The 14,861-nt window shown below is 39.0% G+C and overlaps 1 protein-coding gene across 4 annotated transcripts in view; it reads left to right on the forward strand.

Moving 5' to 3' along the window:
- The window catches only part of FBXO11 (F-box protein 11), a 78,462-nt gene that overhangs the window by 3,545 nt on the left and 60,056 nt on the right, over positions 1-14,861 (forward strand). The window contains exon 1 of one of the 4 annotated variants that reach the window (XM_050895075.1): positions 2,575-2,716. The exons of 2 other annotated variants lie outside the window; for them this stretch is intronic. In XM_050895075.1, coding sequence (XP_050751032.1) covers positions 2,683-2,716 — 34 coding nt within the window. In that variant the 5' untranslated portion in view covers positions 2,575-2,682. Of the gene's footprint in view, positions 1-2,574; positions 2,717-5,589; positions 5,599-14,861 lie in introns of those variants that run through there. One more of the 4 variants, XM_050895077.1, reaches the window with a different exon arrangement.

A 14,861-nucleotide genomic window follows, 5' to 3' on the forward strand; every position in this document is an offset into this window, starting at 1 on the left:
GGTTGCCAGTGGTTTATTCTGTGGTTTTGGAATTCTGCATGAAGGATACAGAATAGATGGGTCCTTTCATTTTCTTTAGGACAATGGTCTAACCAAAAGGAAATCTGGACTGGGTGATGTCTGTGTTTAAATATTCCTGTGTTTGCTTATAGTGCTATTTTTTTTCCCATGAGGATATAGGTTTGGCTACAGTTTTAGGAGGAAGACAAGGTTAGACAATTATTTAAAAAAAAAAAAAAAATCTTGTCCAGGATGGAGCTAAAACTGTCAACCTTAGAGCTATCACATGAATTTTTTTTCTTGTTTCTGTTCTTCTCAAAATAGTAACTACATGAGTGTATATGTGCTTCTTTATAATATCAGCACATGACTGGATATGGTACTAATGAGGTTCTGAGCTTTATGTCCAGTATTAAGTGCTTTTAGGATTGGATCCTCTATACTGTTAAGTACCAAATGTGTAGCACCATGGCAGCTGTGTCTGCCACAATCCTGCGCGTTCTTTTTACGTGGTAGCGGTGTCCATGTGACAAGGCCATGAGCTGGCTCCGGAGCTGCCTGCGCCAAACGCTAACTGCTTTTTTTTTTCCCCCCAGGTTGATTTTTGGCACAAGTGCCCGTACAAGGGAAGGGGTAACGCTGAATGCCTGTGGGTGTGGTGGGACTGATTTAGATTGGGTTAAGCTGGGTCAATACTTTTGGAGTTGGGGCATATTTAATACATATAGCCTGTAAACCTACCTTGCAAGTTTGCTTCCCCCCCTCCTCCCAATCTATTTTCCAAAGAAAACAAGACTTATACACCCATACAGTCTGTCTGTCTGTCACTCTGCAACTTCTGAACTTGTTAGCTCATTTCAACCAGATTTGACAAAGGGGTGTGAAGTTCTTAAGTTTTGTGGAAATAATTGGCTGGGCAGAGGAGGAAGACAATGAGGGAAAGACATTTATAACTTACCCTCTCTAGCCATGCCAAGAAGTAGCAACCAGCTGGCCTGTCAGCACACAAGGTAATTGAATTAGTCATTTGTCTGTGTAGGGGACATGAGGGCTTGAAGTACTGGGAGAAGGAGTAGGTTAGGCTGTGTTAAGACACAAACATGTAGAAACTAAGCTCCAGTAGATTTCTTGCTCACAAAGCTTGAATTTTGTAATGTTGAGATAAATATCTCAGGAAAGTTAAGGAGTCTTTATTTGGCCCTATTTCAAGTGCATGTGTGTAAGCATGTGCGTGAGTTTTTTTATTTTTTTTTTTAATATATGCACCAAAAGGCTTATATTGGTGTGTGCTGGGCTGTAACAGTAACTGAATTAAATGACTCTTATTCTGAAGCAAATGCCCAGACTTGCATCAAAATAACTAAATTGGTTTCAGTTTTTGTAGGATCATCCCTTATGGCAAGCAGTCAAGAAGTCAGGCATCAGTTGCTCCAGGTGGAAAGAAATCTAATTCAGTCTTTTCCATATTCCCTAAAAGAGAGTCCTAGGCTGGGAAGAGATATATTTACATATGGATATGTAATCCTTGTTTCTGCAATGGAAAGTTTCCGAAGTCTACCTTATAGATAAAAGTTTAGAATCTATAAACTTGGTACTTCAAGTACGATTTCTGTTTCCCAAAGCCTTGATTCTGCATCACGAGTACAAAGGAGTGTCTGGGTACCTCTGTTGTCCTTCATGTAGGACAAGTGCCTAAATTTATGCTAAAGCTTTCTGTCTGATTTGGAGAGATCAAAATCAAGTGCATTTGTTCCTGGTATACACACTAATGTTCATTGCCCATAGTTTTGGTATATTTTGGTCATTCATAAGACTATTAACATCTGTTATAGTTTCCCAGAAATACCAAATCTTTTTTTATTTAGTTCCTCTGTTACAAAAACTTTGAGTCCAATGGTTTAAGTAAAGAGGTAATTAAGTCTCCTACATCGGTCTATTTGATGTCTTTCTGCTTTGGGGGAAGGTTATGCTCTGTGCCCACCTCCTGCTCTGGTGCTTCCTGGGAGAATCACAATTATGGAGTAGACCAAAGCTGTCCAACGTGTGTGAGGCTTTTACTGCACGTGTGCAGGGCATTAAGCATAATAAACATTATGTGCACTGGATATGGAGGATTTAATGTATATGCATAGAATTGGAGCACTGTGAATGCTTTGTCAGCCCAGCAGCTGCCTGGGAATGTCAGGCTTGCAGCTTGCTTTACTTCGGCAGTTTCCTCACCAGCATGGTAAATCTGGTGTGCCTAGCAAGTGCTGAATTTGCAGTGCCTGTGCAGAGTGACTGCTGTGTGCGTGTGTTTACTTGGCACGTTAAGCACACTTACTCTGCACATGCACAGTGGTGTCATTGGGGAGGCCAGGTGGCAGCCAGAGGGGGCTGCCACTGCAGCGAGGACAATTCCTTTGGCCCACCCTGTGGTCTGGATCACTTCTGTAAGGGGAGTGAGTATGGATCAGGTGTATTGTAACATGGGTCACCTGTGGCAGCACTTAAACTTCCTCTTACAGCTTGTGGCTGTGAACTGTTTGGTCTGCTAGGAAGAGGAGGTAGTGTGCTTCTCTAAGATTTCTAAATTGTGCTGATTAAATATATTTAGCCTTATATATTATAACAGATGGTGTAGGAAAAGTAAATCAGAACTGTGCAATGTGTGGACAATAAAAGCAAAGAAGAGAGGAAAACATGACTGAACTAACAGGAATTGAGAAAATAAAAGGTTTGTTCAGTTGACTTTGTTGTTACCTAATTCTCTCATGTTTTCTGGTTGTTAAGTACTTCTGTTTGTTTCTTGCTTGTGCGGTGTTTCTCTGTTCAGCCTTGGAATAGGAGGGGAAGCATACTTGGTGATTTTTATTATTGTTCATGGTACCAAACTGTAGTATCTAATATAGCCTAGGATTTTAGTCTGAGTTCTTCAGTTCTTGATGAACTTGGGGTTGGGGAGGAAGAAAGCAAACTAAAATGTACAGTGAAATTCCAGAACATGTATCAAAATTCTGCTTTTATAATATATTGCTACTTTTAAAAAAGACTTTTAAATTCTTGTAAAAGAGGAGAGCAAGACCTAGATGTAGATTCTAAAGTAAAGAAGACACTAGAGAAATCTATCATTTAAATAGTACTTCCTATTAGAAAGTTTAGTGAACTTTTTTTGAGGTGATTAAAATCTCTCAATCTGGAATGCTTCTTGAAAGATAACTTGCATGGTGGTTATTGTGGTTCTTCTCAATAATTAAGTTTTGCTGGTTATACTGCTGCCTATTCTTAAAATGTTGTTGTTCATCCATACGTAGAAGCTGGGAGGACACGGACAAGCAACAAATGAACACCTGTAAAACATACAGTTCTTTCAGCAGGCTTTTAGGGGCTATTTTTTGTGCTCTTCTCTGAGATGCTTCCTTTAGTTGCATTTTGGCAAGGTAACTAAGTAATTTTAGAGCCTGGTCGCTAGAGGAAGGGGTCATCCCATTGTTCCTGCTTCTAGCCCTATGTTCTTATCCCCTGCCTTGTATTGGCACCTGAAGCTTCCGGAACCAGATCACCACGGAAACTAAGCCTCCAGAACGCCCTGAATAGTTATCTGCTGGTTTAGCTCTTTGAACTAACTGCAGAGTTTGGTGAGTAAGAGAAGTGGTCATCAGGTACACAGTTGGGAGTGGGAGGAAGGAAGTGGGACTGCCCCTCATCCTCACAGCTAACCGTCAGATCAGTTTAGCTGTCGTGTGAGACTAGAGCCTTGCACAGTGACTGGCGATGGTCCTGTCCGTTTGAGAGGAGCTGTTGAAATGCCGCTGTGGCTCTGTTCTATGATATGTGCTATGATACATACAATGAAACCTACTGTTCGTTGTAACAGAAACCTGCAGTTTCCACTCCATTGCCAGGTTCGTCAGGTCCCTCCTGGTGTCTTAAATGTGAGAGTTCAGGCACTGCTTTGTTCTAGGAGCTGGAACTGCTGCATAGTTGTTTTTTGCCTAAAATGTTGTTGCTGAGGCTCCTAGATTTGTTTCTGATAAGCAGTTATATTTTCTTGATTCTGCTTAGTTTATTCAGCAAAAGTGTATAGAAATATCATTCCAGTACGTACCGGATATTACTGGTATTCCAATATCAAAATAACAGTAGTGTTTATCTTCTTGCACAACGGGTTCTGTGGTCCAAAAAACTGATTCAGCTGTATAGCTCTACCATGTGAGTGCCAGTCTAGTGGTAATAGAGTATATAAAGTTTTTCCTCAGTTTTTCTGTCCTGCTTGACTTCATTGAGCTTGGTAGGTGTTTGTATTAGGGTTGTTTATTTGGTGATGGTTTTTGCAATTATTAGTGAAAACTGATTTTAAAAACTAACTAAACCTCTTACCAGACATTGCTCTTGGGCTGGGAAAATACTGAGGGTGAACAGTAAGAGTACATGTGGGTTATTCTAGCTGTAGGCCACTGGAAGGATAGTCCTTATGTTCCAGAGAACTCTTTAGTTCTTAGCTCACAAACACAGCATAGAGAAACAAGCACTCCTGGGAATCAGGTTGGGAAGCAAAAGCTTGTTTTTTTGTCCTACTGTGAATTGCCATTACAAGGTAAAATTAACAACTGTACTTGGAATTATTACACTTGTTTTAAATAACCACTGTCCAGACCAGCAGAAGAGCTGAATTTGCAGTCTCATGGTCATCACGCTGTGTGCATGCTTTTATACCAAAGGACTGGTTAGCTTGAATAGGTTGTGTTACAGTAACTGTTTCTTTTTGGTAATCACAGTTTGTAGTGTTTGGAAACAGCCTGTTTGTCTTAAGGGCTCTGATTTGTGGGCTCCCTTCTGTTGCTTGTTTTCAGCTTATACATCTAGAAGCAGAGGTTCAGGGGTTTAGCCTCTTGCTTTCTGAACAAGGGTGAGTTGTAGCTCTACAGCCAGTCTAAATTTCAAGCTATCTTTGTATTTGGACAGGTTATTGTAGGATGACAGGTTACCATATGTCAGCTGATCTGTGGTATCTGATTCACAGTAATTGTTCATGTGTACGCTCTTAGCCTGTGGCAAATGGAAGGTAATTTGAGTTAGCTTGACCCTCTTTCATTACGCTTTTTCAAGGCACTCCCTTCTCCACATAGATTGTTAGACCTGCTGGTGTGCCTTGGCTAAAACAATAATGCAGTTTCTGTCCCCAAGCTAGTTCGGGTGTATCTATACAACAGTAAGATGAGGACTTTGCCACAGTTTCCTGTATTGTTGTTCTTTTGAGACCATACCTTGCTGAAGGAATGAATACTACAAAGATGCTACCCTGAAAATCAGTCAGATGTTATAATTACCAGGTGTGTTTTTCTTTAGCAAAACTTATGAAAGCTTTATTAGTGCATTTGCAAACACCACAAAGAAGTTGTTTATTCCACAGTATCTTGGTATATTTTTTTTTCTTGTTTTTAAAGTAGTATGTTTTACTTTGAGTTCTTTCAGAAGATGCTTGGTAATTAAAATCATTCTAACACTGCAATAATGCTTTTGGATGTTCTGATTCAAAGCTCACTGAAATCCTGGCTGGCTGAAAGACTCCCATTGATCACAAATGGCACTTGAATTTGATCTGAAATGATGTGAAAGGTAAAACAATTCATTTTCTTTTTAGTGCTTAGTTCTTATTTGAAATTCGATTTTGCAACAGTAAATACATAGTTATCCAGTCTGGTTCATCAATAATTATTAAAAATCTAAAATACTACTTAAATGCATATGGAAGAAGACTTTTCAGTAGTCGGATATTGCCACCCTGGCTTTGCTGCCTTACTGAATTTCTAAAGCTCCCAAAGAGAAACTCAGAACTGCCTCTTGAATCTACCTCACTTCCCCTTCTCCCACAGATGAATCTGGTTAGTTAATTACTGCACTACTGATCCTATGTGTATATGACAAATAAATAAAGCTTCCTCCCCTTTTTTCATTCTTATTTGGCCAATGAGAGTTTTTAGGAGGTATTGGGTAAAATTTACAGTTCCCAAGCTTCTTGTACTTGGAAAAGTGAGTGGAAAAGTGTGACTTTTTTCTTTACTTGGAATTCAGTCTTCTTAAGACATAGGCCTTGGTGACTTGCTGTAGTCCTCTGAGAAATAAATGGTTGTGAAAGTTTGTCAGCATACCTTTAGAGAAAACTTTATGCCTCAGAAGCATAGGAAAACTTCGATTTTAATCATTTTTCAAAGAGCTGAGGACAAAATGGATGCTTTTTGGCTAAATAAGCCTTTCCTGACTGTTGGGAAAGCAAGAGACCAGAAAGATGACCCAAATGCTGTTGGGTCATCAATTTACATTGTGTGTAGTAGCTGCTCAAATTAATGTTTGCTGTTTCCTTAAGTTGTTGCTGTCTTGAAGGAGGAAGGACAGGAACTTTGTTTAGATGATTGTTATATTAGTCTTTGGCAAGATACAGCACTTCACCTTTCTCTGAAGATTGTAAGATCTGTGACCATCTTTTTTTTGGCAGAAAGGTTCCGCCCCTTCACCTTCTTCAACAGTCATTGAAGATCAGTTACTCAAAATAAACCAGAGTTTACTCTGGAATTTCACTTGCTCCATTTTGACCTATATTGACTGCAACTGCCCAAGTCAGGATCATGAATAGGGACAGGAGATAGCTGAGCTCCATCCTTTATGACCTTGGAAGTTGCAAGACTGAAGGTCTAGGGTGGTTGCAGTATATGAAAATAAGGAGGGGATTTTCCATCACAGAAGAACCATTTTATTCAGATCCATTTGGAGCTTCCTCTCTGGCTCCATTTTTGACTCTCTGCAAAGCCATATAGTAATTGAGCCTCTAAGGCATATGCTTCAGATAGTTGTTGAGAGAACCTGCTTCAACCCAAGTTGTGCAGTTGTTTGGCTAGCTAAGCATCAGCAGGAAGGCAGGGAGATAAATGCTTTGGGCTACTGTTGCTGTCTGGATGATTAGAAGAATGGGTGTGATTGTGATAATCGGTGATAGCTGAATGACTTCAGGTGGCCTGTAATGAGTTTAGACCCTTTCATATCTTGCCAAATTTATTAGCAGCAGCTGCTCATTGATCACCAGCTTGTGATCAATAATCTGCTGATACACTTGACAGTATCAGTATGGATGCTTGCCATTGTCAAATTTTACCTTTATTTAAAAGGTTTAAGTAACTGAAAAAGGCATACCTGAGTAGGTTCAGTGGGTGTCTAATGAAGCTCTGTTCTGAAGATAAAGTCATCATAGTACATGTCGATGTGATGCTGGATTTCCCATTTTGTCTAAGCAACATTTGAACATCTGAGCTTGTTAATGTTAACAGTGTTAACAGGAAATAATGTTTTCTGACAGCTCTGTCTCATCTAAACCTATTTTTTTAAATGCCAGAGAAGAAGAGGTGAAATTATTCTGATTTTCACTTATAGGCAAAATAACCTTAATATGTAATTTTAAAGGAAAATATATTGGTCATGGTAATGTTGAAATAAGCACTTTATCTTTTAGGGGCTTCTTGCATTAGTATAGCTATTAGCTATAGTTTCCATAATTGGGCTGAAAATAAAAAGTGAGTATAAAGGAAGTGTTAACTTATTTGTAAAAATGTGGATAGTGTGGGGAAAAAGAAGAATGGAAAATCAATTTTAAACAATTTTATTTTCACATTTACTTAATGAATTTTTCAGCCTATGGTTTTTCTGGATAACTTTTTCAAGAAACTGAAGATTTGAGCGTGCTCTCTGCTGTGGGTTGCTCTTATGCTGATTAATACAGTGGAAGTTAAAAATAGGTAGTGTATGGAAAAATCATGATTTTTAACTTCTCTATTTGAAAGGCCTACCAAGCAATACCAGCCATCCACTGATGCTGTAAGAGTGGATTCATTACCATGTTCTTGGGTAAATCCCAACAGACTGACTGCATAGTTTGTTTCATTTATTTCAGTCATCTTAACGACCAGGACTTAATGACAAAGAGTGCTATGAGCTGCCAATGTATTTTTTTTGTGTAAGATTTAGAAATGTTATACAATCGTGTGAAATCAAGAACCGTAGCTGAAACACTGAGCATGCCAAAATCCTAGTGAGTTGGGCACAGTGATTTTCAGACTAAATATGCTTTGGGTGCCACCCCAGTGTTTCTTTCTTAGCAGCAAGGTTGGACCTCCAGCATTCCTCTGGACTACCGCTATTAGCAAACAGATAGAGTCTGTTGAAGTAGTACTGTAATGGCCAGGGAAGGCAGAAATTTTCAGCTGTTTCTGTCACTTGAGTGGTGGAAATAATTACCACTTTCATAATGAGCAAGTTTAATGAGCAAGTTTTAAATAGCAAGAAAAACTGAAGAAGTGGTCTGTTTTAGTATCTTTGTGATGTTTTGATGTAGATCCAGTCACTAAAATTATGTGTATATACTGTGTGTTGAACATTCACTATGATTTTTCTTAATATTTGTGTGTAGGGTCCTGTTGGCAGAAAGGTTATATTTTTCAGTAATATAGATACTGTGTGTGCGTTATGGTGGCTGGGGGAACTACTTGAGCCTGATTAAGTTCTCTTTTGTAAGATTTCTGGGATACATATTTTGTCTTTCCTCCAAATTCTTTAGTACTGCAGAAGTGGCTGAATTTAGTACAGAAAATGAATTTTAATTCCTCTAGTTTGTGAAATCAAAATATGGTTTGAGAAAGGGGCAAAGAGAGAGAGATCAGAAGAGCAAGATTTGAGAACTTGATATCCACAAATCCTGCTTGTGTTTGTTTTGTAGATCAGTTAAAAAAGTCAAACTGCTCCTTTTTTATTAATACAGATAAGTAATACATTTCCTCCCAAGGCATGCCTCTTCATCCCCCCTCATCAGATATTTTTCATGTACGTGGAGACAAAATTCTTAAGTATCCCTTTCTCCGAACCTAGTTGGCAAAGTCTCCCCACCTAGGTAAAATTTCTGTTAGTGAGAGTCTCTGTAAAAGACTTAATGATCTTAGGGGTTTAAATTAAATAAGCAATCACTTTTTAAATTACTTTTTCTTTTAAGAATAGACTCATACATATGTGTGCATATTTAACTTTTCTCTTTAAAGTGAGAGGAGTAATTCAGTGGTTCTTTGTTTCCTCTTTCAGTATTTCTAGTAACAGTAATGCAGTGGGTAGAGTGAGGCTAAGGAGTGGTTTCTAGTCCAGAAGGTTCCTGACTTACTGCTCTCTTCACAGAAATCCTTATTTTTGTGTATGCTAAGAGTTTACTTGGGAAAGAGCTGTTCAAGCATTCCGTGATGTAAAAAGATACTGATCCAGTGCACTCAACTTTAATCCTTCCCTTCTGCCTAAAGGTCTTGCATTGGGGTTGCAGTAAATGTGGGGAAATGTCTCTTATCCCACCATTTCTTACAGTGACTCTAGTGATGGCCTAGAGTAATTTCAGGTACTGGTAAAGGATCCCCTTCATTTTACTAATTTGGGTATTTGTCTTGCGGTACTCTTGTGTCTTGTAGGCTTTCAGTTTTGTCTGTAGCTGTCCTCATTGCACACCTGGCATGTAGTGAAGTACCATTGTTCTGGCTTCAGCAGCGGGAAATGAAAGCATAAAGAAATGACGTAACTTGCCCAAAGTCACCAGGGAAGTCTGTAGGCACGGTTTCACCGTTGGTTTAAGCAGTGTAATTGCAGATGGCCACCAAAAGGGATTTTCTCAGTGGTGCTTTGCTTCTTCCTTCTGTTGTTGGTTTTAGTGACAGTACACCTGTACAATCACTGGCTGTTGTGTGAGGGAGCTGGTGGAAAAGGGTCCGTACTCTCCTTTCTGGCAGTATTATACTCTTAAACTGGTTTAACTTTATCATGGAACCACATCTGTGGCAAAGCACGGAATTGAACATGATGCTCTTGGGTTCCTGTGGTTGGTAGTCTAGTTTTAAACTATATGGTCTCTCTTAGTACGATACCTGTCTTCTTTCTGGACTTACTTTAGTGCTCAGCTTGTCCCAGGATAAAAACTGGATGGTTAAACTGGGAGTTGTTGCTCTTGGTTGTCATTTGTCCTGTGCTCCCAGCTGATCCCTGTTCAAGGCAAGGATCACTGAATGCCTCAAAATGTGGTTGTGATGGTGCTTTAATCTTGTGGGGCACCGTATTAAGGTAAATGGGAATTGCAGTTGGCTGGCTTAATTATGCTAGGCTGAAAACTAGAGCCGCTCTTGAATTGCCACGTGAACTGTATGGCCATCTGTCATTGGGGCAACAACTTGTATTCTAAGGGGCAGCTGGCAGGGTTGAGGCTTGCTTCAGCTGGCAGACTTTTTTTTTAATTTGCCACTGCGTGTCAGTCAGAGCCCTTATTTGTGGGTAAGGAAGAGAGCAGGGGTTGCCTTAATTGTTTGTGCAATTAACTTAAAAAAAAAAATCCCAAGAGGAGCAGTGGGCATTTCTGTGAGAATAAATTACGTTCGTATAACTTGTGTTCTGTGTCCTTATAGACTACTTCTTGTGGTTTTGAGATACAACAGTGTGACAGTTGTGAAGCCATAGGTGTGCCTGTGGGTGCACTGAACCATACATATGGCACAAGAAAATTATACATTCTTACTAAAATGCAGTGTTATATTGTGAAAGCACAAATACTGAAGGAAATATGTTGAGAGACAACCTACAGAAAGGATCACGTGGAAGATTCAAACATTTACATTTTGCACTAGTTCTTTAGAAACTTTATCTTACAGGCTCCTGAGTAAAGACGTGGGAACTCTTAATGGTATTGATCATATGGACACATTTGCTGTGAGCAGAGAGGAAAAAAAACACTAATAACATCATTTTATCTGAGGAAGACTACGTGGGTTTATGAAAGGTAATTGTTGCGAAAATAAGTAGTTGGAGAAAACACTGCAGTTGGCAGTCAAACAATATATGGCTTTTAATTTGAAATGCTCTGAATATTTTTATCGGAAGAAGGGGTACTCTTCTTCCCTCTCTTTTTATTTGGTTGGTTGGCTTTCTTGGTTTTTTTCAAGACCAGGAATGAGTTGATAGTTTACTGGTTTGGGGAAGTCTCAGGGAGCCCAGGATAGCATCTTACATTGGCTCTTGCTTAGGTCTAACTGCTATTACTTGTTCATCCTATCCAGCCAGCTGATATGCTGGGGGTAGAGAGTAGGAAACAGCATAACTTTAATAATGGATTCCAAGTCCTCAATCATAATCTGGACTGGTGCAGATGATATTCTGCTCTAACTTAAATCAGCTGCTGGCTGCTCTAAAAGGACCTTTATAAAGATGATGATAGCTGGCATACGTGTCCTTTGTCCACTTCTCCCCACTTTTCTAGCTCGTCCAGTAGACCAGGGACCATTAAAGGGAATATGTGCAACGTGCATTTATTAACTTTGTGCTGGTAAGAGACACTGGTTTGGTCTCCTGTCTCAGTCTTGATTTTGCCTTTCCAATGCTTAGAAATAATTGGTAGGGCCCCCACACTGTTACGGTTGGAGTCTTATGAGCACGGAGTAGGATGTGTCTGAAGCACCTCCTCATTGCTACGCATAGCTCAGAGAACAGTCTGGAATTAAAATTTTCTGTAGAGCTGTCCTACTAAATTATGTTGTTTGCTAGGTGAAAGCAAATTTTTGATGGGAAACTCTTTTTTTGCTTTCAGATGTGGTGGAAGCATTTGTCTTTAATTGCTTCAAATTTCCAGGAAATTATATTTAGTTCTCTGTACTTTTCAATCTGAACAATATGGTAGATTTAAAAAAAATAAATTATGACTTGGAATAAAAAGTTACAATTGTAAGTACTAGAAAGGGCACTGAGAAACTATTGTACTCACTTATACTGGCAAAATGAAGTTCAGTGACACTTTCAAAATTACTTCCAGTGTAATTATTCCTGATAAAGGATTTGCCTGATACTGTCTGTATTTTGAGATGTTCAAGTCCATGACTTAGTTGCCTTGATTTTGGTCTTTACTCTGGCACAATGCTTCCTAATAGATACATTAGCGACGGCTTTATGTTGGCAACCACGCTGTCTTGTCTGAGGTTGTCCCGTTGCGGCAGGGAGAGGCTGTGGAGTCCTGGTATTATTTTTTTTTAATGGTTTTTAACTTGTGTTTTAATACACATTGGTCTCCTGTCTCCAATGTCATTTGTGGTGATGAGCGGGGAGAATGTGGTGGTCGTATGACTTTTTCCTCCCCTTCTTTTTATCTCAAGTCTCGTCTTTGTTGGGAATCCAGAACTTTTCTGTATTTACAGTGAGCAACTAGTTCATGGTAAGGTTTGGCTTTATAGAAGATGAAAATTCATTTTGAACTGCTCTTTACTCAAGATGTCTGCAGCTCTGGATTTGTCCAGTAAGGGCACCAAACCAGATCTTTTTTGGTTTTAGAAGTTATCACTTTGTATGGTTTTCTTCTGTTCCCAACACTGTCATAGCTGAAGGTTTGCAGATCTTCAGCCACAATCCATTACTTTTCATTAAATGAAAGCTTCTCTCCTTTCCCATTTGTTTTCTAAAGAACACAAAAGATATTTTAAAAAGGCTTTTTTCTTTTGCCTAAAAATCTAAGCTGAAGTAGCCAAACTGGATTTTGGTTTTGGAATGCATGTGACTTCTTTTATTTTACTTTTTGAGTTTGAGGGCACTAGCTCTTAAGTGTGAAATGTGATTAACAAATTTTTCAAAATCTGTTACGTTATCTCACAGCTCTTCACTTTGTTTGCAGGAATGCTGACATTTTCTGACTAATAGATGGCACGACGTATAGCGTAAATGGTTCTCACCCTTGGAATATAGATGAGTTTGCTGCAATGAAAGATAGTTTTAGTCTTTTACCTAACTGCTGCTCTTAAAGTCTTGTTAGCATAATACTGTTTTGTCTATGCTTAACTATATGTATTCAACAGTTTACTGTCTGGCAGTAAATCTAGTCTGAGCTCTAAATGACTTTTACTCTCCCAGTCTAGGTTGTTATAAATGTTTAATGTTTGTTTAATTTTTTTTTCATTCTGGTAACTGCATTTGACTAGTGCACTTGATCCAGAAAGTATCTAATATGTTATTGCTGTACGCTTTACTTAGTACCAGATGGGAGCCTCGATATATGTGACTTGCTTCTCTATATGTTTAATTAAAAGTAATAGGTGTATATTGCTTAAAGGAGCTGTCAGCCTCTTGCCTGTGTGCAAGGCTTAGAGTTGCTTGTGGACTGTTTCTCATACGTGGTGCCTATGTATGTACTTTTTTTTGTGGAGTAGTATGGACTGCTATATTGCCCACATCTCAATTAAGATATTAGTATGACATATAGCTGGTACCTAGCACCAGCAGAGCTCTTTCTTTGGGGGTGGGAGGGTTGGCGTTGGGAAGAAGGTATGAATAGCAGTTTCTTCAGTTGAAACTACAGAAGTTACTAGAAAATAGGAATTTATAAGTTTGTATTGAGTAATTCCTCTCCTTCCATCCCCCATTCAGGAGAACTGGAGCATGTACTGAACAAAGAAAAGTGGTATTTTTTTTTCTTCCTTACGGAACTTTATTTTTAATTGCAATACGTGTAGAGGTCTAATATTATTTTTTTATTATAACCTAAACTCTGAATGGTTATTGGTTTTTTTTCTCCATTTCCAACTTACTATGTCTGATATTAGTCTTGCACAAGAATTTAGGTCTCGCTTGCTCCTCAGTAGGAGAGGAAATGTCACAGCACTCATATTGATGATGGATTCCCTTCACTGTGTTGGGTTGTTTACTTGGTTGGTGTGTCTCCTGTTTCATATTCCCCCTCATGCTATTGTATTTGGTTTTGTTGTCTTTATTGTTATAGCTATCTTAATTTTCATGTACTACATGTGCATACTCAGATAATAAAGTAGGTGGATGAGGATATTTGGAAACTCAAAACTTTGAATGCTCCATGCAAGTGAGGCAGATGATTTTTCTGCTGAAAAAAGACTTAACGTTATTCCCAGCTGTGTCTACAGAGACTAGTCAGTGACTGCAAGGAGGGAGAGGTTTATAGTTTTGCAGTTAAGGTTGGTAGGAGTAGAGGAGAATCAAGTGCAGGTCAGCGTCCTGACTCAGGGCAGGTGTCTTGTCCTGCAGCCTCTTTTAGTCCTTAAAACTGAACAACCAAATGTAGGAATCTCAGCCTCGCTTGGAGAAGTCTGCTTTGTGGCCAAAAAGTGGAGGTAACTCAGTGGCTGGGTGCGTCCTAGTGGGGGACAGAGATGCGAATGCAATTTGATGAAGAGGAAAAGGCAGAGAAGATCTTCGCAGTGTTTTATATTATTGTTACTGATGGGTGGGTGAAGGCTAAATGCATCAAGCTTCCACAAGAAGGAATTGAAGGGAGAGAATCTTAGAAATGGGTGGATGTATTCTGGAGTGTGTTTATTTCTTTGACTAAATGATTGTAAAAGCAAGTCATGTTTAAAGAGGTAGCGTATACTGGAGAATTGTGCTGTGAAGGCTTCTTCCTCTTAGTTGTGCTTTATGCCTTAAACTTTTTGAAATATTTGGGAACCAGCCACAGCTGCTGTGACTAGTCACTTTGTGTACAGATTCATAGATTTGGAATCCTCCTTTACTGCCTTCCCTGGCTTTTTCTGCAAGTGAAATTTGTAGCCCAAAACACTGAAACCTCAAATTTTACAGAAGCTTTGCATTATCTAATCTTATCTGTATTAATAAATTTGTACTGGTACATTATTTAAAGATCAGATGGAAAAAATATTTCAGATTTCTAAAACAAAGGACAGGTTGCTTCTCACAGCTTTCTGTTAGGGTTTGTGAGGAGCAAGTAAGCACAAGATGAAAATGTGGAAGAGGCGAGATGGTGGTGGAATTCTTTGTTTTTCATGTTGCAAAAAATGAGTCTTCTGGAAAGG

Source organism: Gymnogyps californianus, chromosome 3 (assembly GCF_018139145.2).
Source record: "Gymnogyps californianus isolate 813 chromosome 3, ASM1813914v2, whole genome shotgun sequence".
Lineage (NCBI taxonomy): Eukaryota > Metazoa > Chordata > Aves > Accipitriformes > Cathartidae > Gymnogyps > Gymnogyps californianus.